At 42.3% G+C, this 24,606-nt stretch overlaps 2 protein-coding genes across 10 annotated transcripts in view; one reads left to right on the plus strand and one right to left on the minus strand.

Moving 5' to 3' along the window:
• Positions 1 to 24,606, minus strand: part of LOC143153090 (uncharacterized) — a 97,057-nt gene that overhangs the window by 50,253 nt on the left and 22,198 nt on the right. The window contains exon 1 of one of the 2 annotated variants that reach the window (XM_076323918.1): positions 20,996 to 21,332. The exons of the other annotated variant lie outside the window; for it this stretch is intronic. Coding sequence (XP_076180033.1) covers positions 20,996 to 21,147 — 152 coding nt within the window. The 5' untranslated portion in view covers positions 21,148 to 21,332. Of the gene's footprint in view, positions 1 to 20,995; positions 21,333 to 24,606 lie in introns of those variants that run through there. 2 annotated transcript variants of the gene reach the window in all.
• The window catches only part of Tn (tripartite motif containing protein thin), a 96,510-nt gene that overhangs the window by 7,905 nt on the left and 63,999 nt on the right, over positions 1 to 24,606 (plus strand). The gene's annotated exons all lie outside the window — the stretch shown is intronic.

Here is a 24,606-nt window from a genome sequence, read left to right on the forward strand (position 1 = left end):
TGAATTATATGACAATTTTATGACAATATAAACACCATAAAATTGTCCAAAGTGCGTTCGATGCACTTTTGTCAACGTAATGCAAGAGTACTCGATCCAAATTCGTGAGTATCCGAATCACTGGAATCGATACGCTCGTAAAAGGTGTTTTCAATGTCCACCGTTTGTCGAGAGGGTTTCTCTTCGAGGAAGTTGTCCACGGGGCGAAAGAAGTGAATATCGTTCGACGAGAAATCCCAGGATGGAGAGGGTAGGACATGATGGATGAGGTAGAATTTTGATACCCGGTTGGAATAATTTTTGCAAGGTCATTCTCGCGACGTGTGGGCCGACGTTGTCGCGCAGAAGGACGGAACCGTCGGATTACTCGGGAATTTCAAACGCGTCCTCTTCTTGGAATTACTTCCAACGGTTCCATCGGTTCGAATTATTCTTTGAATTCAGCTCGCCGTTCCCATCTGCGCCACTTCGATAGTTTTTCACGCTCGTGCTAAGCTTTTGTTCCTCGTACCCTCGTTACAGACGTCACATTCGTTTTGCCCTTCCGGTTCCTTAGTAATTACGGAATTTCGACCGCGTCCTCTTCTTCGAATTATTTCCACCGTTTCTATCGTTATGAATTATCGACGAGTCGGAGCCGCGCTTTGACGCTAACGTTACATTTTCATTTGAAATCGATACCTTTGCGTCGAAACATTCTACGATACATTTCCGTACAATTTCAGACTCATTCGGAGGTGCAACTGTCCCATCGATATGTATACGTGAAGATCGTTACGCCTTTTAATTGCATTTCATCGAAATTATTACTAAATGATAACCAGGGTCGCGTCGCGCGGCTTGTCCATCGTACAACAGGCCGGTTAATTCGAATCGTTTAGGGAAAAGTTAACATTTTGCTTTCGACGTGCAACTTTTTTAATTACGAAAGTTCTCTCGTAGTTCGAAATAATTAAGAACTGTTTACAGTCTATCGTGTCGCAGGGACATTTAACGGATTTATCCACAGTGGATGCAGAAAACTATATTACGTGTAATTTGAAGATCGGTGAGTCAGTTATGAACGTTGCGACCGGGAAAATTTGAAGATTGCAAATTACAATCCGATTAAATTCAGTGATCGTCCAAAATGACATCCTCTTACTAAATCCTTTTATAATACTTCAAAGTCACGTTCTCGTCTAGTTATCTTACTTTCTATTGTTACTCCAATATTTTTCGTATCGATTCCGAGCTCTTTTTCACCTACTCCCATTAGATACTGGTACGTTCGTCGTGATTTTTCATTTTCTTCGTATCTCTCGGCACCTCATTGCCGGTTGTTTTTATCGTAAATTTTCAGACCTCATCCTTTTTCGGCACGGACGTTCTACGCTCGTCCTTATCCTCCGGTAATTTTTGTCAGTTCTGTAAGCCGCAATCGGAACGGAGCGAGTCGCTACGTGCTAAACGAGAAATACTCGCTGAAATAACGGCGCCCTCGAGAGACACAACTGCATCCCCTCGTACAGACGTACAATATTCAGAACGTGTAGAACCGAGCAACAACTGGCCGTGATCCCGTCAGGATTAATGAATCGTGCAATTAAATCTTGAACCGCGTTAATACCGATTGAACAATTTTCGCGACAATTATCGCCAGACCTAACAATCGCTACATGCACAGCTTTACGAAAATAACTCTCAACAGGATTATACACTTCGAAAGTCGTTAAATACGATGTTTCTGGAAGGTCTGATTTGCTCCAGTCGTTAGAAAAAATACGTATAAAAAATTACACAAGACTTTCGTTACCGAAACGGAAAATGTTCGAACTTTGTAAAACAATGGATGACGTTTTATCGATAAAAGAGAAACGTAGTCCTACGATAAAGGAAATCAAACTTTGACGATCAACGTGTTAATAGATACAGATGTTCGATAAAACGTGTGTCTTTATTTTTTTACATTATACTTTTCCTTTCGCGCTCTCCTTGGATTCGAAAACTGTCCTTTCTGATTTGGAAAACACTGTTGCAAGAATTGATCCACGTACCTACGTCGAACATGTTTCGTTCAATTTAACGAACATTACAAGCTTTCACAGTTATCGAACACAATTTTAAGACACCTTGTCTACCAGAAGCGTGCATCGAGTAATCGCGATACGAAGAACTCTGCAACCTGTAACAAGAGGCGTTTAAAGTTTGAAAATTTACCATCGAAGAGATCAATTGCGCTGGAATCGATGCAATCTAGCGTTCACGATAACAGAAAGATACGTTCGTCGTTCGAACGGACGAACCTTGCGCAGCTATTGCTATTCCGAGCTTAATGTCGCGTAACGAGCGAACGATTGTGGAAATGAGATGGAACGAATAACGAGGAACGTTCGTGAAAATTTATTCTCGAATGGTGAAACAAACGCGCGACGGCATCGAACAGCAACACGTTTCTTTTTTTTTCCACTTTCTACGTACCCTTTGTTCGACGAGGCAACGAAAGAAAAAAAGGAAACTCGGCCCTGCTCGAGGAAAATTAGATCGATCCGAGCCACGGCGGGACCAACGTCACGTGACGCGTTCGCGGGAAACAGAGATACATTTTTCATCGTGGAAAATGTTCATCGTTGACGAAGCAAGGTTTCGACGGCTTTCCCGAACCCCTCAAAGCGAGATTTCAATTCCTGGTAAAACATTCATTCGCTTTTAATTTCCACGCTACTCAGGGAAATCCCGGTCCCTCGAACAACGTCGCTCTAACGAACCCGGCGACTACTTTAAAATAATCACTCTCTAATGAGTTTAGGTTTAGCGACGGCGTGTTTTCGCAAGGCGAACCCTCTTACGGCGACCAAATGAGCGGCAAGTGTAATTATGCTGAGCACCCTTTCAACTCTCATTCTCCAACGTAACGTCCATTAGGAAAACATCGACCGAACGAAATAGTTAAAAATTTTAATTAGGTGCGAAATATCCGTCATTTTCGTATCGTCGTCATTTCTGTGGAACGAAAGCTCTCGTAAAACGATAGCTACTTACCGAAACGTTTCCTCTACCGAGAAATGCTAAATAATTGCAGTAGGAATATTTCTTCCATTTCGAGAAAGTTATCTGAATCGATCGAACCGATTTCTCATCGGGGCACATGGGTTTCGATCGTTCGAGAAGAAAAACACGATCCTAATACGTGTACAAACTTTATTTCGCAAAGTGAAAGAAACCAAAAGGCTTGCAAATATTAACTGGAAAAAAATTCTAATCTTTACACTTTACCTACAATTAATTATTCCAAATATTGTACAATATTCGTTCGAAAAGTTTCCTTTGACACTTCAACCGCGATCAATTGTTTGAAAATATGTATTCCTCGCAAAAGTTACGTTTAATAGAATAAACAGTAACACGCGAGAAATGAACTTTCACGTCAAAGTTACAACGCTGCTGTAAAAGAATCAGCTGCGAGGAAATGATCGAAATGTGACGAGTCCACGAAGTAACTTTCGTTTCTAAAAGTTAACGGTTACGATTCGATCTCCGCGTTCATTTCATCTCAGTGAAGAAACGAATCCATCGGTTTCGAGTTTCCATCGCGTACCGTCGTCGAAGTTTGTTAACGATGGTTAATCACCGCGATTCGAACCGACGAACGCCAACCATTTGCACGTGGTCCCGTCTCGCATCGACGAATGCTCCCGACAGAGAAATCTGTTCGTTGTTTCGACTCGGGTTTTTACGAAGACACGGTTGTTTTTTCGGCGAGCACGAGCCATCGATCTCTTCGGACCCTTTGACAATTTGCGAGGTTCCAGCCGATCGAGAGGTTCAACGACGGAAGAGGAAAGAACCGACAGCGGGAAAAGGGACGGTGTCCTCCTCCTCCTCGTCGTCGTCAATCTCTGTGGAATTGAATCGTGGATGTGGCGATCAGAAGTTCCGCGCACAAGTCAGAAGAAGGAATAGTGGAGGTCGACTTTGAAATTTTCTTCCACTGGCAGTTCGTTCGTAGGTAGCGTGCCCTTTGCGAGGAAAAACTGGTCGCTTACGATGGAGGCAGGCCACGAAAAGGGTCGCGCAAAGATTACCGTTCCTTTCGCGAGTTTCCGACTTTGGGAATCGTAAAACAGAAACCAAGTGGACACGGAAATTCTCCGAAGTATACCAACTTCGATTACTGATGGGACTACAAGGAACATCGGCGAAGCACCCGTTCGAAACTTTGCAGTTTCGTGGAGCGAAACACAAGGAATACATATTTTCTTCCTTTTTTTTAACACTGTAACTCAAGTTCGTCGTGGAATCTAATTTAACGGATCTCCATTTGCTTCGAGAGCGATGTACATTTTCGTTTGTACAATTTTTTCGCTGTTTCGTCCATGAAGCAATTTTCATGTTCATTGATAACGATACCAAGTTTAAATAAGACAAAGAATTCCATCGAATTCACTATTTTATTAATATTCTAGAATGTTAGAGAATGATTAGTCAGTGTGTGTACATGAGAGAGAGAAAGCATGGGAGCGAGCGAATCCACCCTTTGCAGGGGTAGAAACGGCCCGAGGCGCAACAATAAGTCTAGACGATGGATTAGGCGAGTTTTTCGTAACGCTGACATAGTGCAGGACGACCAAGGGTGGTGATGCGTGGGGACGAAAGAGAATGCGTGTGACCTGGAGAAAATGTGGAGTATTTGGGACAGACGAGCGAGTGAAGTGTTCACTTCGAGGCGTGAAAGAAGAAACGAGGTGTCCAAACTCTAGAGGTGCGAAAAATGAGCAATTGAGATGGCGTCAGATTTAGAAACTTTGGGTGAACGTGATCAGATGCATGGAATGAGAAAGGTTAAGGATCAGAACGAAAGGGAATGAATGCGTGCGAGAGAAGCGTGTTTGAGAGGACTTGTTGGAAATTAGTTTTATTTCTACTATTTTATTCAATATACATATATCCTAGAACTGTATTCACCTTTTAATAATTCCTGCAATAAATCCTACAAACGTGGAGGCTCGTCGAGGAATACAATAATTTCTACGATATCATTGTCACGTGATTTCGATAACTGTGATACCCGAATTGGTCAGATCGCTGTCTTCGAATTTGAGGAAACGACACATTGTTACGATCGCTTTGCAATTATTGAAGAATCATCGATACCTCGATACAAGAAGCTCGAACGAACGAAAGCGAGGATAGAAACGAATGGACGAACAGAGAATAAAACGAGCGGAGTTCAACGATCGTAAATCCGTAACGAAGTTGAAACGCAAACGTGACAACGATCGAGACTTCCGTCATAATTTATTCGATTCCCAAGGAAGCTCCTATTCGCGAGAGATTTTATTTCTGTTTACGGTCACTCGAATAATCCAGTATCGATCTAACGAAATTGACGATCATGAACGTACCGGATTCCACGCCGAACTGAAAATAAAACAGTCGCGAAAATGGAAATGCTTCCTCGGGAAACAAAGCTGCTTGTCTCTTTCGCTTTATAAAAAGGCCAAGTTTGTGAGATAAACAAACGCGGAGAGACGAGGAAATTGTGGCGAGAAAAACAAACTCAAAGGACAATCGTAAATATCTCGATAACGTAAAGGGAACGCGAGATAAGAGTTCTCTGTTTTTCTATTCTTTTTTTATCATTATACGAAAATAATTTCCGTTTCAACGGTTCGCGCGATTACCGCGACCATTAAGGCGCTTTCCCGCGGTGGAAATGCAATCGTTACCACTCGTTTGTACCGTTCAATTTGACTTGGCGTGGTTTTACATCAACTTCCATCGTCCGCATGTTCGTTTACCCCAATTTATCGCTAAATTGATCGGCAGTAAACATTAGAAGCACATTTAATTAGCATTATCGCCTGTCATCGCAACGTCAGTGTCTTTGACCAACGTTTCAATAGAGTTTTCAATTCAAAAGGGTTTTTGTTCAACGATCGATTCATTTCCCCGTCAATTGGTCGCTCAGCTTATTCGACGAACCATTTTCATACTCCTTTAGCACGTTGACGACCTCTCGCGAGACTTTCTTGTTTTCCGAGCTAAACGTTTACTACCTGTCACGAACATTTTCCATCGTTCTATACAACCCGTGACTTTTTCATTTTTCTTCGCTCGCAACTTCATAAAAATACTTCCCTTTGTTCGCGTAATCGTATTAATATTTTTCCATTAAAACGCCAAAACTTTCCAAATTACCGGTACCACGCTCGCGGCAGAAATTTCAATATCCCGTAGTCAACGTGTTAATTAACTGGAAACGTTTTGCACTCGATCGCGGTGAGTGATTATTTCCAACGAGAAAGTGACCGAACGTAACGACTCATTTCCAAACGGAAGCTATCGAGAGCCTACTTTATAAAGACCGGTCAATTTCGTTGAACTTTCCGTAATTTTTCTAACAGCGAATCGACTCGTAAATGCAACAGAAAGTGCATCCTAGGGGTGACGTCATCGAATCGTTAAAAGACGTAGTTGAATACATCAAGAGATGAGTCACAGCACATGATCGTAATAAATTCAAATGTAACCGTAACCATTCGTTCCTACGTTATTGAAAACATAGAAATATTTGTTGGTATTTTCCGATACACCGAAAAATCGATCATGAAAAGTATTTCGATTTTTTGAAAATGTTCGAATCCTTCGTTCGTAGTATTTCTATCGCAAGTATATACTTTGCATTACAAAATTCTTGCACATAATGAAAATCTCCTCTTAATATTGGTCTATCATCCATTGTAAACCTTTAGTTCATTTATAGTAAATTTTATCATCGAAGAAACGACCAAAAGAGCAATACGTTCTATTCGATCGAGAGTTCAAAACTAAAATGAACTAATATTAAATTGTTCGATAAGTTTTGTCGTTTGATAAGAAATGAAGCTATTAGATTCGTCGTTTTATTTTTCTAAAGATGATACTACTGTTTGATCAACATGTATAAGTTTCGTGTAGATCTGTCGACTCCTTCGTATATTTACAGTTGTTCAAACGTTGAAATGTGATGGTGCTTTTTTACAATGTAAAAAACGACAAAACTTATCGAACAACCTAGTATATTCACAGCAGTGAGAATACAGATGGCTGCAATATTCTATTTCACAATTCTAAATATACAGCCATATCGACTAGATATCTATCCGTGTTATTTTAGAAAAGCGAGTGCGCGTGTATGCGTTTGAAAGGAGCGAAGAGCGAGTGTCTAGAAAAGAATGCATTTTTATCCGGTGTAAGTGAACAGAGAAAGGCAGTTTTACAATTTTCAGAGAGAAATTGTTTGACATTTCGCTGTTACATTTCACTCGCTACTTTGTTTCATCCTGCTTGTTTGCGTTGTTACTCAACATACCTTCCCTAACGTATTCAGAGATTTCGTAGTACTCTTGAATTTTTAGTAGCCTGCAAAGGTTTTTGTAATAGAATCGTAATGGGTTGTATTTCACGAAGAAAATAAAAAGGATGCAAATACATCGTGCAAAGTATTGCGAGACAAATTCTAATTCTGCTACAGTGAGTTCAGTGTCGTACGATGGATAATTTCAAGAAAATATGGTAAAAAAGAGGAACTCCAGGAAATGTATTAACGTTTCGAGAGTGTTTAGTACAGCGTGTTAAAACAATGAGAAATAAAAATATGATTTACCCATATAGCGAATATATAATTCGCATTTATTGCAACGAATGGAATATATCTTTCGAATATACATCGAATAATTTATAAATTCGGTACCTACCAACTGAAATTCAAAGTAGTGACTTGCTCTACAGCTGTACCTTTGAGTTTCCACTTTGTTTGTTAATTTTCTTGGTCTCTCACCGCAACCAACCTTTTAATTTATATATTTACGAGAGGGAGGAGATACATACGACTATTTAATTTCATACACGACTCTTCCAGTTCTTGTGGACACACAGTGATTATAATTTTATAGATTCGTTACATATTTAACGTAGACTTTCGCCAATCCAAACTTTGATATTTTACTTCAACGTTACTTTCATGCAAATTCGTAAGAACTTTTTCCATTAATATGTAATTTCTTTTATACACGCACATGTACTCTTCTCCTTCGTTTCCAACATTTCGTTCAGATTTATCGTTTCTTTATGTTACACCGAAGAAAACTAAAAAAAAATACTGTCGAAAACGTTACAATAAAGTTCGATCAACCCTTAACTAGTACGATAGTTATTTCGTTACATATACAATACGGTGGACAACCAATACAATTCTTCAATTATTTATAGGAATTTTTGAGAAACAAAAATCTCACGTTACGAATCACTCTTATTAATTGATTAAAAACCTGAATAAATTAAATCTTTACCAATAATAAAGTTCACTGGGGTTTGTCAAAGCCTACCTTGCCAGTCACGAGTTACCGGCAAAAGTACATTAATATCGATATCTCGTAACTTCGTTAATTAAACGTGTGTATAAAAAATATCGAAACACCTCCCGACGAACAGTTTCTGCCGTGTTCGAGCGAGCACGACACGATATTACATTTTCCTTAACGCGTCGATTATCGATACGTTCACCCTAAATGGACTCGAATTTCCGCTTCCAATACGGCGTCCGCTTATCCGGGGTTATTGCAGAGTTACGAGGAGACGTGTGCGAAAAGTTGCTCTTCCTTCTTGCGCGACATTTATTACGTGCCTTGCTGCACTTTGTACCTCGTTAGTCTACGATGCAACCTTTCAGCGGTGCAAGCGGCGCGCGCTGTTCGCGATGCTCTCGCGCGTGCAACGGTGCCGGGAAGCGAAGAAAAAAGCGAAGACGGGGAGGGATAAAACCGTGAAAGAACACTAAAGGGGCTAAACGCTCGCGAGAGCTTCTCCGCTCGCCCACTTGTCCTTGTACTGATCCAATTTCGGCAAGACTGCCCGATTTAAGCCGATCCCCGCAGTTTCGCACGCGGATTTAACTTCAGCGCGGCCGATCGACTCTGTTTACATTGACGCGTCCGTCTCTGTGTTCGTGACTACTTGAAATTTTCGGAAGTTTTCACGCTTGAAATTCGAATCGTTGTGAGAAAGGGAATTTGGAGATTGATCGTTGAACGAAGGTGTCACCACTCGCGAGAAAAACGACAAAATTAAAAAAATGTCAGTTTTACCAGAGATTGAAGAAATATTGTAATTTTTCAGTATAGTAAGAATGTGATACGTATGGTTCTGAGAACATGTGAAGAGTGTTTGGGTATCACCACCCACGAGAAAAGCGACACAACTAAAAAATTGTCAGTTTTACTAGAGATTAAAGAAATATTGTAATTTTTCAGTATCGTAGGAATGTGATATGTATGGTTCTGAGAAAATGTGAAGAGTGTTTGGGTGTCACCACCCGCCAGAAAAATGACGTAACTAAAAGAATGTTAGTTTTACCAGAGATTAAAGAAATATTGTAATTTTTCAGTATTGTAGGAATGTGATACGTATGGTTCTGAGAAAATGTGAAGAGTGTTTGGGTGTCACCACTCGTGAGAAAAATGACGTAACTAAAAAAATGTCAGTTTTACTAGAGATTAAAGGAATATTGTAATTTTTCAGTATCTTAGGAATGCAACACGCATGGTTCTGACAAAATGTGAAGAGAAAGGATGAAAAAAGAAAAAAGAGTGCTTGAACCGATGACAGAATGTCTGAACTAATTGTAAGCTAGGAAAGACGAACAATTGAGACCAGATGCATGGAGTGAGAAAGATTAAGGATTAGAATGAAAGGAAATGAATGCGTGTGTGAATGTATTAGATTGTTAAATAAGTTTTGTCGTTCGATGAAACTTATTGAACAGTATAGTACTAGATTGCTCAGTAAGTTTTATCGAACGACAAAACTTATCGAACGATCTATTGGAGTGCTAGAGAAGGGCGATTGAGAAATTTGTTGTTGGAGATTTAGATCGAAATGAGTCGAAGTCGAAGAAAGTTTGATGAGAGTTAATGTGAGCGAGCCTTTTCTTTTTAAATAAACATAGTAGTAATATTAAAGAGGTTTCTTGACTTTTCAAACCTCTGAACCTTAGCCACGTGAAAAGACAATCCCTACAGTATCTTGTTCGCGACTCGTTCCAAAGATTCAAACTAAAATTTCAGCCGAGACTAATTCGTACGAAACTTTTGAAAGTTACCTATTATTTAAATTACTCGAAATAGCGTATAATAGGGAAAAAGATTAAAGTAACCATGTGCAAGAGTAAACTGACCTACATGTGAATAACACAAGGTTCGTTTATTGAACCGTTGAGTTAAGTTTTTGTAACTGTTTCCTTAACGTACTTACTTGAATAGGACATCCCGAGGCTGTTATACAAATCTCTGTAAATATTGCAACATAAATATGTTAAAATATTTATACGTCTATTACAACTATTTACATTTTATACAGAAAGGAGAATTTTACACAATTCCACGGAAATTTCGATCACCCTGTAGTTCGACCGACAAATTAATTCTTTTGTCGCGACACATCTACGAAGCTCTAAGTATAATACATAGTCCCTGAAATTCAAAGAGACGAAAATTGGGCATCGTCCTGTTTTAAACAACAGAACAGAAAGAACACAAGCTTGGATATACACAAGCTTAGATACACACAAGCTTGGATACACACAAGCTTAGATACACACAAGCTTAGATGAACACAAGCTTAGATACACACAAGCTTGGATACAAACAAACTTAGATACACACAAGCTTGTCAATACACACAAGTTTGTCAATACATACAAGCTTGTCAATACACACAAGCTTGTCAATACACACAAACTTAGATACACACAAACTTGTCAATACACACAAGCTTAGATACACACAAGCTTGTCAATACACACAAGCTTGTCAATACACACAAGCTTAGATACACACAAGCTTAGGTACACACAAGCTTGTCAATACACACAAGCTTAGATACACACAAGTTTGTCAATACACACAAGCTTAGATACACACAAGCTTGTCAATACAGACAAGCTTAGATACACACAAGCTTGTCAATACACACAAGCTTAGGTACACACAAGCTTGTCAATATACACAAGCTTATCAATACACACAAGTTTAGATACACACAAGCTTAGATACACACAAGCTTAGATACACACAAGCTTAAATACACACAAGCTTGTCAATACACCATAACCGGTGACCCTGATAAAGTCAATGAAGAACCCCCGTCGATCTTTCGAAAGAATTTCTCGAAACGTGTCACGACAAGTGTATTTTCTATCCATGCGCAGGGCTGCAAATGTCAATCACGCGGACAAAGTATACAAAACCGTCCACATAAATCCTATTAGCGGGATGGCAGAATGCAAATGTCCGTGGCGTTCGTAAATTCAACGATTATCCGCTATTACAATTCACCGGTTCTGGGGATTCGATCGCGGACAAGTGACACGGGCCGTTTATAACGAATTGCCGCGGGCTAAGTTCGCGTTACAACGCGATACAACTAATGATAGCTGGGCGATCGTTAGCGAGACACGCTCATCGATACGAAGTAGACATTTTTCTCAACCACCCACCACTACGGGCTCTCACAGCGTTCCTTTTCACGATCAGATACTATGCATCACCCGCAACAATGCACAAAATATCAATTCTCAATCAGAGGAATATCTCTTAGAAATTCTTCTTCCCGCGTTACCAAACCACGAGCAATGAAATTCGACCAACTGAATGCACATTTAATACGAATAATAATTTCGTACATAAAGGCTCGGTAAATTTTTACCGAATGTCTCATTTGTATAATTACGCAGAACTTTCAAAGTATCGGATATTCTGCCGAACGACAAAGTTATTCAAGGATATAATCCGTTAATTATTCCGAGCATTTCGAGCTCGTATAATAGGAATCTTCGCTATTTCGATACTATCGCAAGTCGATTTGCTACTAAGTCAATTTCTCTTTTGCAAATCGAAATTGAAATATTGTTCGTTCAATAATTGATCATTTTAACGATCATTTGTTCGATCAAGTCGAGGAATCGTACGATTCTAGTTACGTTAATTCGGAACGTTTTCAACCCTCGTTTGTTTGTCTTCCGTGATAGAGATTCGTCTTTATGAACTTCTGCTGTACTTTTCGCGCCACGATTTTTCATTCGGTGGATTTATCCGATTGGAAAACTTTTTCGTTCGAGGAGGAAAAAACGAAGGTCGGAAAACCGTGAGGAAGGAGGAGAGATTTCGTCGTATGCCCGGGTTCGAACTCGACGACGTACTCAAAGCGCGCGGGACGATTTAAACGGAAAGCGAAAGGACAATTAAGCGCGAATTAAAGAGACTCGAGCGGGATGAAAGTCTATCCAGATTTATCGCGCGTTCGCTTCCTTCTGATCCCCTTTCAAGATACGGTTCACCGTTCTTTTACCCGTGATCATAGAGAGAATATTCAGCAAGCAAATCCCGTTTCGCCGCAGCGCGTTTCGTTCATTCCATTATACCCGTGAAACCACGGCGCTCCTCCAATTAGTTCGAGTGTCGATTTGGTCAATCGGGACAATGGATCAACTGATTAATAGCCTTGCGCGTAATTTGAAGCGTATACGATCGCGACTTTCGCCGGAAGACGTCGGTCATCGCGCACCGAAATTCCAGTTCATCGTATCGAACCGTGTCACGTCCATTTGTTCGCGTAAGAATCGCGAGTAAAGGAACAATTCGTTTCGCGAATCTTTGCTTTTATTTTTCTTTGAACAAATTTCGATCGAAAGAAATATCTACAGATACGGAAAAAATATTAATCGTCCGCGGAGTGAACATTTTGGGCGAAGTTTAACTATGATCGATCAATCCGGATTAGAAAAATCTCGTTTAACGCCAAGTCGACACGTTCGATACTAGATTTTTAAATTTTGATTTTGAAAATGTTGCCGACAACTTCGAAACGAATGCCGATGCATTGAATTGAAAATTCGCACAACGAGACATGCGAAGATTCGTAAAACAATATATTGAAACGTTAAAAATCATCGCGATAACAATGGGAGAACGAAATTCAACGTTTGAAGGAAATTACACGAACGCAGGAAGTTAATTTCAACGTTAGTCTTTGAAATTGAGAACCGGAATACATCATTGAAATTCCAGGGGAAGTTCCGAACAATAACGTTCGAATAGTTTCCGCTCTCTGAGTCCCCTCGTTTTTATCAAACCTAAATAATGGAACCAGTGAACAGTCAGAAAGAAACGCACTACTTGCGAGGAAAGTAACCCGTAGTTATATACGGTACCATTAATTATCGACGTTCAAGGGAGTCCTGCGAATCAAAGACATTTCCTTTTTCTTCTCAACGGAAGATTCTACTCCGAGACGCTGGCTAAACTGTTCTTTAAATTTTATAACAGATCATTAATGCAACGAATGAATTTCTTATTCACTCTGTACCTTGTTCTCCAAATACAAATGGCAAAAATTCATTTTTCCATTCAGAAAGTTATCATTCGAATAGCCTTGTCGGTGGTAGTTTAAACCCACCTCTAACTTTATCTTTCGTTACGGTATTCCGATAATACTAATTATTTATTATTCATTTTAGTATACAATAATTATTCTGTATTATTTATCTCCGGACCGAACAAAGAAATGTTTTCTACCCGACAAGTACATTCAGAAGTATTAGGATACTCATCGAAAGTAAATCTATAACTTATCGAAGGACTCGAAGGAATATCTCTCCATTTGATACTTTGCATCGTAAAAGAAGCAGACGACTATTACGCGTGGACCGGTCGGAACGAAATATTATTACGTCACTTTTACGATGGAAAAATAATCGAAATTCTTGTTATATAAAGCGACAGTTTGCATCCTTGAAAATAATATAAAAAAAAGGCGCGTTGAAAAACCGCATTAACGGTAAAAATACGACGCCCACAGTCGGAACCGTACTTTTCTCAAAACGATTTTCATCCCTTCTTCGGAAAAAATATAAGATGTCCCGATACTTACGGGACAGGGGTATAGGTATGTGTTTTCTCGAACTACCGTACGATTATTCGTTACGAAACTTTATCCTCTTCTTTGATACATACGTACCATAAACCCTGCTTTCGATTTGCACGATTTTCATTTACGCGATACTTTCACAAAACCGATCCATCGAGTATATATAAAGATGAAGCTGCTTCTCGACGATACGTACAAAATTTCCAAAAAGTTAAACGTCTCGAACGATCGATCGAAGATACGACACTAGCCGAGGTAATGCGAAACGTTCGACACGGTCTCCGATTGCGAACGTCGAGCACGTTCCCTGTGAGTAAAAAATTGTAAATTGATATTCCATCGGTGTGTTGAGATGCGAAAAACTGACGTGTATGAAGCTGTAACGCAAAATGCGGTATAATCATGCTGTCAGGGTAACGTGGCCCCGGCGACGTCTCTATCTGTTCTCACGTGAACTGGTTACAACGGAGTTTGTTCCGCCAACCGTCTCTTATTTTCCTCAAGCATGATAAAGGGAGTATTCACGCTAGACGAAGGCGAAACTCCTCGCCCCGTCTCGCCTCACCGTGCAGCCTGTTTTATTCATCCCATTATTCTTTGAAACTCGCGCCACATCCTCCGTTAGTGCAGCGAGAGTTCTCATAAAAATGCTTCGGAATAATAGAGAGTGTCGTCTCGCGCGAAGCGTACCTTTCTCACTTAACGCGATTCTTCCACGAATTGGGCTGCCTTCTTTCGCGTGTACGTCTCTTTTTCCTCGAACTCGTACTTCGATCGATGCTTTCTCCTTCGCGACGTTGCGTTGAAAGACAATTATACGCCTCGAGGCAAAGAATTTCGTTATTGACCTGTAGCGCGTTGGACGACAGGAAGAACGAAGTCTTGTTGTCTTATTGTGGTAATTAACAGTGTCGTATTTGGCGTAGAGTTGGCGAAAGTTGTCGTGTTGTATATTTCGATATACTTCCGATAGCTTCTCGATAGCTTTTTAGGGGTGTCGAGATCGTTGGAAATTTCAAGAACGAAGACTTATTGTGGTAATTAACAGTGTTGTATTTAGCGTAGAGTTGACGAAAGTTATGTTGTATATTTTGTGTAAACTGGCCACGGAACTCTAGCCACCTAACTCTGGTTTGTTGTAGTTTGTTTGTCGAAGTCTTGCAACTTGTGTTGAGCTCTTGAGTCTTGTGTAACCGTCGAACTTGTACGTTTCTTGTAGTGTTCAACTGATGGCGAAATGTTCGCTAGTTCGAGCCTGTGTCAAACTGATTGGCAAAATTGTTCAGTTGAGCGAACTGTGGCAGATTTGTTGGCAGAATTGTGTCCGAATGTTGAACTCTGTGCTGCACTGTTGCACTGTCTTCTCCGCGTGTCAACCCTCCGTTTTATGCGTTCGGCTTGAAATCTGATTTGTTGAGGAATTTGGGAGGTGGACAACTGTTTCGGAGGAAAGGGAAGCCTGGAGTGGGATTGTTAGTTGCTAACCGAGGTTTCCTGGAAGTGAAAATTGTTAAAAAGCATAAAGTCGCCTTAAAGATCCCGCAGCTGCTTAGCAGACTTCCAAGAACCCAGGTAGGGTTGTTAGTTTGCTGGTGGATTGCACGTGTGCCGAGAACGTGCTCAGGACACGCGCTAATCCAACCATAAACGCTAGGGCGCGTAGGGACCGCGGGGATTTTTGCGTGTCGCAACATGATCTTCCGTTGATCGACGCTTCCGAAGCGGTCGTCGACGATCTGGGTCTCTACGGACCCGGCTCCACCTTTTCTTTTAATATTTCTCTAGCGATCGTTTCATGGGTTACGAGACAAACCGAGACAAACGAGGTTACCGGTTTTCTCGTCGCTTGTCGAGAAAATCGACGAGGTTCTTCCGGATATGGGTCCTAACAGAGCCAAATTCGATCGAGGATGAACAACAGGATAGCAAACGTTTAGGAGATCGTGGAAAAATGTCCAGTTGGCGCAGCAGTTTGAAATTCGGTGACGATCGTGGTAGGCGTTAGGAAGTATACGCGAAATGGTTCCAGAGCGTGTCACGATCGATGTAGTCGAAGAGAAATTAATTGACCGCTCAAGGCCACTGTTCTCGCCACGCCATCTCGCGTCTCTTTACAATGGCCTACGGGTACGGGCTCGTTGTTCCACGAACAGAGACGCAAATTAACGTAAAAGTAGAAGCGGTAGCCGTTGAAGTGGCTCGAGAGGTCGATTGAAATTATTCCGACTATTCCGAAAAGTTAACGTCCCCCTTTTCTCGCTCTTTGTTTCATTAAAGAAGAAACGGGTAATTGGAAAATATTATATTTCCTTTGCCCGGGCCGAGGGCAAATTTATTCCGTAATAATGTACGCGTTCTTTCGCGTTGAATTCCTTTATCGCTCTGGCCGCTCGGTGCTTAATTGAAATTACGTCTTCGAGGTAAAGATATTAAAAATACACGACCGAGATCGATAGAACGCGCTCGGACAAAGCGATTCAAGAGCGGGCGATCACCCAATTTCTCTCAGAAACGTGTGCCCCCTGGAACTTTAACAATCTTATCTCTACACCGTCGCGAATACGGTATTCCTCCATCTGGTATTCCGTATGCAGAATTAGGGTCAATTAGAGAGAAAATCGTTCAGCGGCGCCCTCGTGCTGCCCTCGACCGCGCCCCAAGGGATCGGGGGGGGATCTCTGGAAAATTTCCCCCGCGGAAAAAAAAAGAGTGTTTAGAATCGAGGGAGTTTACAAGCGTTTAAAAATATCAGAGACGCGTTTTAATGCGTTTTATCGGGCTAAAACGGTACACGTTCCGTTCGTTCCACCTGTTCGCCTAACGTTTCCAAATTAACGAACCGAAAAGCTCGGCTAGCATTTACCTCGTTTAGCAGTTACCAAACATCCGCTCGATTGTATAAAACTTGTTACCGAAACCACCACCGGAACAATGGATAATACAAACGCGTGAGCGCACGTCGTGCCGCGTGTTTGCAACGACGTGTACGGTACTACACGCCGGCCGATAAAATCGTACCGGTTTCGAAAGCTTCGAAAGTTACGCATTATTGCTTCGCGTTAGAAATGTCCCAACGGTGTGGGTGGAGAAAGAAGGCAACCCAGCGTGCACGTTCTCCGGTAATTTATCGCGCGGCTACAAATGTATATTAATGCGCGGGCAACGTCTGCATAGAAGAACGACCGAAGAGCCCGTCGGATGTAAATTAAAATAAATAGTGCGTGTACTTCGAGCGCTGACGACGCGAGAATGCAAAACCGGTCCCAATTCGCGTAACGCGCCAACGAATTTTTCAACGACTCTTACGAGAACGAGAAGACGATTTTAGACACCCGTACGGGGTGGCGGTGGAGGACTAGATGCAAAGATTACTTAATTGGAGCGGCGTAATAAGCGCCGGCCAGTGAAACGGGCTTCCGTCCGAAACGTTCCGTACAACGATCGTATAGAACGGATCCTCTCGTGTACCTCGCTTATACATTATGCAAATCTGTCTACAATGGCCCGAACGAACGGCAGGGCGAGTTCTTGCGTTAACAATAACGAGAACCACCCCCCAGTGATGCAACTTTCTCACGCGGATGACGAACACGAGAATTTCGTACGAGTGACATGGAAACGTACGGAAACGTGTCTTCGATTTTGTCTAAGCACGATACGAGGGAAACGATTTAATTATTCGACGACCGTGAAACGAAACGTAGATGACCATCGTCGTCGGTAGGTCAACATCGGAAATCTAGCCGCACGAAAGGATATTCGCGCTCGAACGCTAAACGAACTGTAAATAACACATTTCGCCAGTGGGGTTCTCCGGCTACTTTCGCATACAGGAGTTCGTGCCCCGCCCAACCTAGAGGGCGCTCCTAACGAACTATCGGCCCGTAATTTGTATGAGGGATCGCCGCGAGATGGGAAAAAATAAAACGAATCGGCGGGAAGCTACGTGCGGAGAACAGTAATCGATGTCCTCCTAATGAAACCCACCCTCGAGGTTACGTTATCGAGAATGGTACCCGCGGTCCGAAATTTATTATACGGAGTGTCTCATTAGGAACAGCCCGCCTTAATATCCCTGCTATTTTACGCTACCGAATTGAAAAAAAGAAAAAAAGTATCGCGCCTTCGTAAACAACCGCTTTTGGTTTCGCACGAAAAACTGTACCGCCTCGAATGAAACTCGGTAATGGTATCATTATTATTAGCGTTATTGAACTTCTTTCTTACGCGATACGAGAAAGTACACGAGTGTATATATATATGTAAAGATAAAATGTAACCAGAAGGGACAAGGGTCGGTTAAAAGTGGCGTTGTAAAACCTCCCCTTTGGACGAAACGTCAAGTTTTTCGTGGCAAAGTGCCATTCGACCTCCTCGTAACCCGAACTTAAATCCACCGAACTTTTATTTCCGAAGGCACTCGAGAATAATTGTTTATTCAACGTCCATTTCGGTTGAAACGGTTCGACAACGTATACGAGAACACTACCTGCCAATGAATCCGACAAATACCCGGAACGTTTAAAATATTGAGAAACTTTGCGACTAGACGACAACAGGGCTTGCATTCGAGCCGAAGGGTAGCCATTCCGAGCACTTTCTATAAAGGTAAACAGCTGCACATTACCAGAGTACAAAAGTGGCTATAACTTGGAAACAAGGTCGAATAGGGTACATGTTTATATGAACTTTTTTCATTGCTATTGTGACCCCGAGCCACCGCCGAAGCGGGTCTCACGTGTTACGGCACACCCTGTACGTATAAAGTAAATCCACGATTTTACAACGGATTCCCCCTTGGTCGAATAACTTTCGAACGTCGCTCGAATTATAAGAAACTTACTGTTAATTAATTCGTACGGTTCGACGTAAGTTGCGTCGTCGTGGAGGTGTCTCTCGTTATAAATTTACAAAGTTGTTATTTCTCGTTCTCCTGTAAAGGAGATACACGAATCGTCCGTGAAATAGATACACGTTTGGTTAATTTTACTTCGTTGAATCGTCGAACCGATTTCGATTAATTTTAATTTCGAGAAACGTTGGCAATTTTAATCGAAATTTCGACGAGCAACGGGAGTCCCCGATCATACGTCCGAGTGAACTTTATCGTCGAATCGAGAAGTTTATTTGTCTCGAGGCGAAGAAACGCGGCCAGTAAAAATAAAGAGGGTCAACGACGATGAATGGAAAAACCGTGGAAACCGGTGGCTTTTCACCGGTTATTGTCCCGCGGTGGAAATAAAGAGATTTCGCTTTATTTAAGATCCACGTCTCGCGGCCAGCTCCCTCGTCCAATTAAATTCAATCCTGTCCCGTAATTTCGTTCGAACAAAACGGGCGAGAACTTCTTACGATATTGTGTTCACGATCGACGCAGGCACGTTAATTAAGATTAACAATGCGAAGCACGATGATTATCTCTTTGTTGACCCGGCATAGTTCTGATTCTGGCAGTCCCAGTATTGTCGAGCACCAACCTACGACCCACTTCTTCTCCGAATAAAGAGGTCTCCTACGTAATGCCCTCGAATTAATTGAAAAACTCCGGAGCAATGTGATTACGAGTCAAATATATATCGAGATTTGTGGCATAACTTGTCCGAAAACTTTCACCAGTGTTTGAAATTCGCGGCAGGAAGTCGTGGATGCCCGAATTGGGCGAAATGGATGCGCGATAATTTATAGGAGGAAAAATCGTTTTCCTCCAAGGTGAAGGGAAAAGACAATTTTTCTCTATCTACGACGGGGTATAAGAATCACGAGCGTTTAATAGGGGGTGAAATCGTTAATTACGGAAAGTCGACAATCGGACGAATTAAGGGTTGTCCCTTTAAGAGTAAAAGCATGCACTCGTTAACGGGAGACGGATCGCTCTTTTCATCGCGATAATGTTCATCCACACCTCTGTGTACCTCGAGAAAAAAAACAACAATTACGTTTGAGAAACGATTCCATGATTTCGGCTGTAATTGATTACTTTCCGCGTTCTCCAGGCTCGCCGTTCAACGATAAAAAGTTTAATAGTCGCGAATGAACTTTCGCGAGTTTGGGATCGTTGAGATGAAAAGATCCCAAGTTACACTTTATCCAAGTGTAACGGGCAATCTGTTTAGAAATTATTAGAAATGATTTTAAACGAGAACGAACGTTATATTGCACGTCGATCCTGACGTTCGATTATATCGCACACGTTGCACAGTTAGCGGAATCGACGTTTGCGTCCACCTATCTCCTCTTCGATTTATTTCCATCTTGAGGAGCAACAAATCTCTATTAATTATCGATAAACGTCTTGGACAAATTGGAAACATCGACGCTCGTAACTGTAGACTGTGAAAATCTGGCGCACAAAAATATCGGTTGGCGACGGTCGAATTTCATTTTGTAACAGTAATTAATTCATTTTGTAATCGGAGCTTAGTTTCATTGCGTCTGTACGTAAATGAAATGCGCGACATCCGTACAAATTAACGCGTAACATTTCCATCGTTTATCTTTCCACGTAACCAGCCTCTGTATCCGCAATTGATACTTCGTTCCAATTTACACAATCATTATTTACAACCGAATTTTCATTATTTACTCGATCGTTCGCGTTAACCAGTCGTTTAACCGAGAGAGCGTTGCGGTCCCGTCTTGCTACACGCGACATTTACAAACGAGAAACAAGATTCGTCGTTCGCGAACAAGTACAAGGTGTTCGAACACTTTCCCATTCCGGTCCTCGTTTCGGACGATTAATTAAAAATCTTCAATTAATCGTTCGCATTCACGGGCGAGCGCGGGCGTTCGCGAAATTAATTAACCATCCGTCATATGAACCAATTAAAAACCCATTTAAAAGTTTCTCAAGAGGGGCCACGAGATAGCAAGTTTTGCGAAATTTTTAATCGACTACCGGTAGGCCCCACCTGCCGTGGCATTAATTAAAAATTCCGTGTTCACGGTTACCCTGCGCGTGCACCGGAAGTCGGTCCGCGTGTCTAGGAGGAATCGACCTCGGCGATCTCCTTTTCCGCGGACGTTGGTCCACGCGGATCGCGAAACTTACTTTTTATGGAGTTTCATCGACGTGGTTGAACGTCGGCTCGCGGCGCGTTCGAAAGCGACTCGCTTTACGTCCACGAGGAGACACAAAGGGCGGAGCTTACGAAATACACGCCGAAGAAGCGAAGCGGATCCGTACAGCCACCGGTGGTACATTATTCCCGACTATCTTCCCGTAAGTTTCCTTCGAACGCGGCGACAGTTTAACGCGGAAGTTCCAACACCCTTGTCGCGTACGCTTAATATTCGAATCGCGAACCACCGTTACGAATATCCTTACGCGGGCTCCGAACCAACATTGTCGAGTTGTCTGAAAACAAAACTAATAAACGTTTGCACGATCGGATAACTTTACGCGAAACTGAAGTGCAGAATCACCGAAAACGGTGAACAAGAGCTGGCTCGCACAAAGAAACTTAAAATATCGTTGATTTTCATTGTCCGGGTTACTCCGACGCAGACGTTCTTCGCGGGGATTGTTTTCTTCGTTTTCTTTGTACTTTGTAATCGCACCTTTTCGCGAGTTTCTTGGTAACTCGCCACTTCGTGTTCCTAATTCCACTCTCGATATTGGCGGCAGTGGACAACGAAAAGTGTTTTGAAAATAGCGATGTCGTAGCTCGTTATTACTGTCTCGAACTGTACTTCGTCTTGGAAGGAATCTTGAACGATACGTTGAATATTGCGTATCGAACAATTATCGAACCGGATAATTTCCTCGTGCAGACAACAATTTTAAATATATTCGTAGGAATATTTGATCCGTGACACTGTACTTTGATCGTAACGGGACGAGCAATTCGAATAGTTTGTTTCGGAACCGATCGTTCGATCCGAAGTGTGGAAGATGAGATCGCCAAAGGCAACTACACTTCTCGAAAATGCTCCAATTTATTCAACAATATGCTCGGGCTGTTTCACTGCTACACGACACTGATAAATGGACCGACTCTAGCGCGAACTGGACTGTCTCGAACTCTGATCTCTGTTCAACTCCTCGCGGTACCGGACAACGTGTCCTTAATAGTAGTAGAAAATACAACGATGGATACAGGATAGCGAAAGATAGTAAACAGGACCGGTAAATAAAAGTGGAGAAAATTTAAAAAAAAAAGGAAGGGGACACGGTGGAAGAATTTCGCGCAAGCTTGGTCGCCACATGCCTGCGTCCAAGAACGCTCGGAAGCGAAACGAGGAAACAAAACGCAGGAAACATAAAATAGCGGAATGCCAGAGAAATGAAATTATAGGAATAAGTGAAGAAACTGAAGTCTACACCGATATACTCCCAATGTTCGTGGTAACTTCGGAAACGACGAACGAAGAACGTGCTAGGAACGTGAAAATGCCACAGATCGAACGAAATGTCAAATACGAAGAAGAATGCAGAGGGTCTCTACTGACCCGAGCACGATTGCTAGCATTCGATGGAAACGTCGACTGGCCGAGAGTTGATACATCTACGGAACGAAACAACGAATCAAATTACTCTCCAGCGTGTTTTAAAACGAGTCAAGGGCGAAAAGGTCGAAGAAGGGAATCGAAAGGGTGGAAGACTCGCTCCCTACGACCGTAAACAAAGTCCGCGCACTCAGAGTCTCGGATACGTTATTCGCGACACGACAACCCTTTCCGGGGAACTCGTCGGTCCGTATCCGAATATTCCAACGATTAAAAATGCAAAGGGACGTGTCCCACTTTGCGAGAATGCGTAAAAAAGAAAAAAAGTATCGTTTCACGGACAACGCGTCCGCCCCGGTGATTCGCTTAATTAGCAAACGTGGCTCGGTTGACCCGGGCTGCACAATAAATTATCGGGTTTTCTCGGTCAATACCGTGAATCGAAACGGGACAGGTCGTGAGTTTTTCGAGCGGGCGGGCGTCCTTCCATCCCCGAAATAAACGCGTCCTTCGCAGCGGAGAAATTTTCACCGGGAACGCTCGCTACCTGGAAATTACGATCACGCTGAATCAACCAACTGCGAAGTGGACACACTCGGTCCGTGGCGAAGTATCGCGGAAAGCCTGACGCGAATTTCTAATTAGCCATTGCGAAGCGTTAACTAACTCCACCGGCCCGAGTTTCGTGTTGTCTTGGCCAACGGAAATTAAATTAACCGTACGCCCGCGAACCTTGGAGCGAACGGGATTTTTCTTCCATTCTGGAATCGGGGTAAACAAACGTCGTTGAACCGACGCCAACAGTCGGCAACCGAGTGTATTTTAACACGGATGTGCGCAACGTTGTCGCGAGAACCTTGGAAGACACCTTGCTCGTTACTGCGCCGCGAATCGGTCCCGCGTTTTCGTCGCGATGCACTTTTTTTTTACCACCCTCGTGTGATCCAAGAAGCTGGAAAAACGCGAAGAAAAACCCCCGAATTTTTACACCGTGGCGAATGTTTGACCACCGACGCGGAAAATTCAACGCTCGTGGCCTGAAATATCGCAGGACCGTCGTAACCGAAAAATAAAATGCCACTCTTATTGGGGTCAACACCGAACCCCCGTCCGCGTACGAAGAAACCCAAAAAATTACTCGCCGACGCGTAAATCAACGCTGCTTTACACTTTTCCGCCATTGTTCCACCAACGCCTCTCCCGTTGTCAAATTTAATTTCATTCGGGCCGATGACTCGGCCTCTTTTTTCCAAACATTTCTCAATTATTCACACGGCGGTTTCCAAACAATTGTACACTACGACCGGTCGTTAAGGAGGAAGACACGATGTTTCATGGAAATTTCACGGAACGTTATTTCGAATAGAAAATTTTGAATAACGTTTGGTAGGATGTAACTCTCTGGGGTTAGAATGTGCCGAAAGGGTGAGACGTTGTCGATGTACAAAATTATTATCGTTATTGCTTATCGTTGGAATGAATGCAACAACGATGTTAAGTGTGCCAGATGTCGATGTCAGTTTTAAGAACTGTCTCCGTATTGGCGCGTTTTTCGTTTTGGCTTTTCTTTTCAGTCGAGTTCCAAGTCCAGAGTCAGAAAGACCACACGACACTGTCGTCGTTCACATCAAAACACATCACTGTATTCTTATATATACAATAACTATACTACCAGATACGCGAGATCCCTGCATATTATAATAAACTAGATATAATCTGAACTTTGCGACACTTATAGTCGCAACAGCTTCGTTACAAGTATTAGAAGAAACTGGTACACGCATCGCGATGTAACGATCGTCCATTGGTAAAAGTTGATTTTAAACACGACCTCGAATGATCGTATACGCGCGTAAAGAACGATCGTTTTAAACGGTACGATTACTGGAGCTACATCGAACGCAATCAACGAAGAAGAGTTCGAGCCTGTTCAGCGAGTTAAAAGTTATATTATACGATTATTGGATTTCGTCGAGGCCATTTCGCACGCGTCTACCGCCCAGGACCGAATTAAGGTGCGCGACGGAAGCCTGTTTCCGATCCCGGCGCATTTTTCTTTCCGGTATCGGTTCCACGTCGTCCGTTCGATTCTTTCATTAGAAAACACGCTGCGCTTGCAAACCCTAAATCACCATCCCGGTCGACAACGCTGGCAAAAGAGAACCGCGATGGCGAAGAACCACCATCTTTCACAAATTGCTCGCAAGACGTTCT

This window comes from Ptiloglossa arizonensis, chromosome 12 (assembly GCF_051014685.1).
Source record: "Ptiloglossa arizonensis isolate GNS036 chromosome 12, iyPtiAriz1_principal, whole genome shotgun sequence".
Lineage (NCBI taxonomy): Eukaryota > Metazoa > Arthropoda > Insecta > Hymenoptera > Colletidae > Ptiloglossa > Ptiloglossa arizonensis.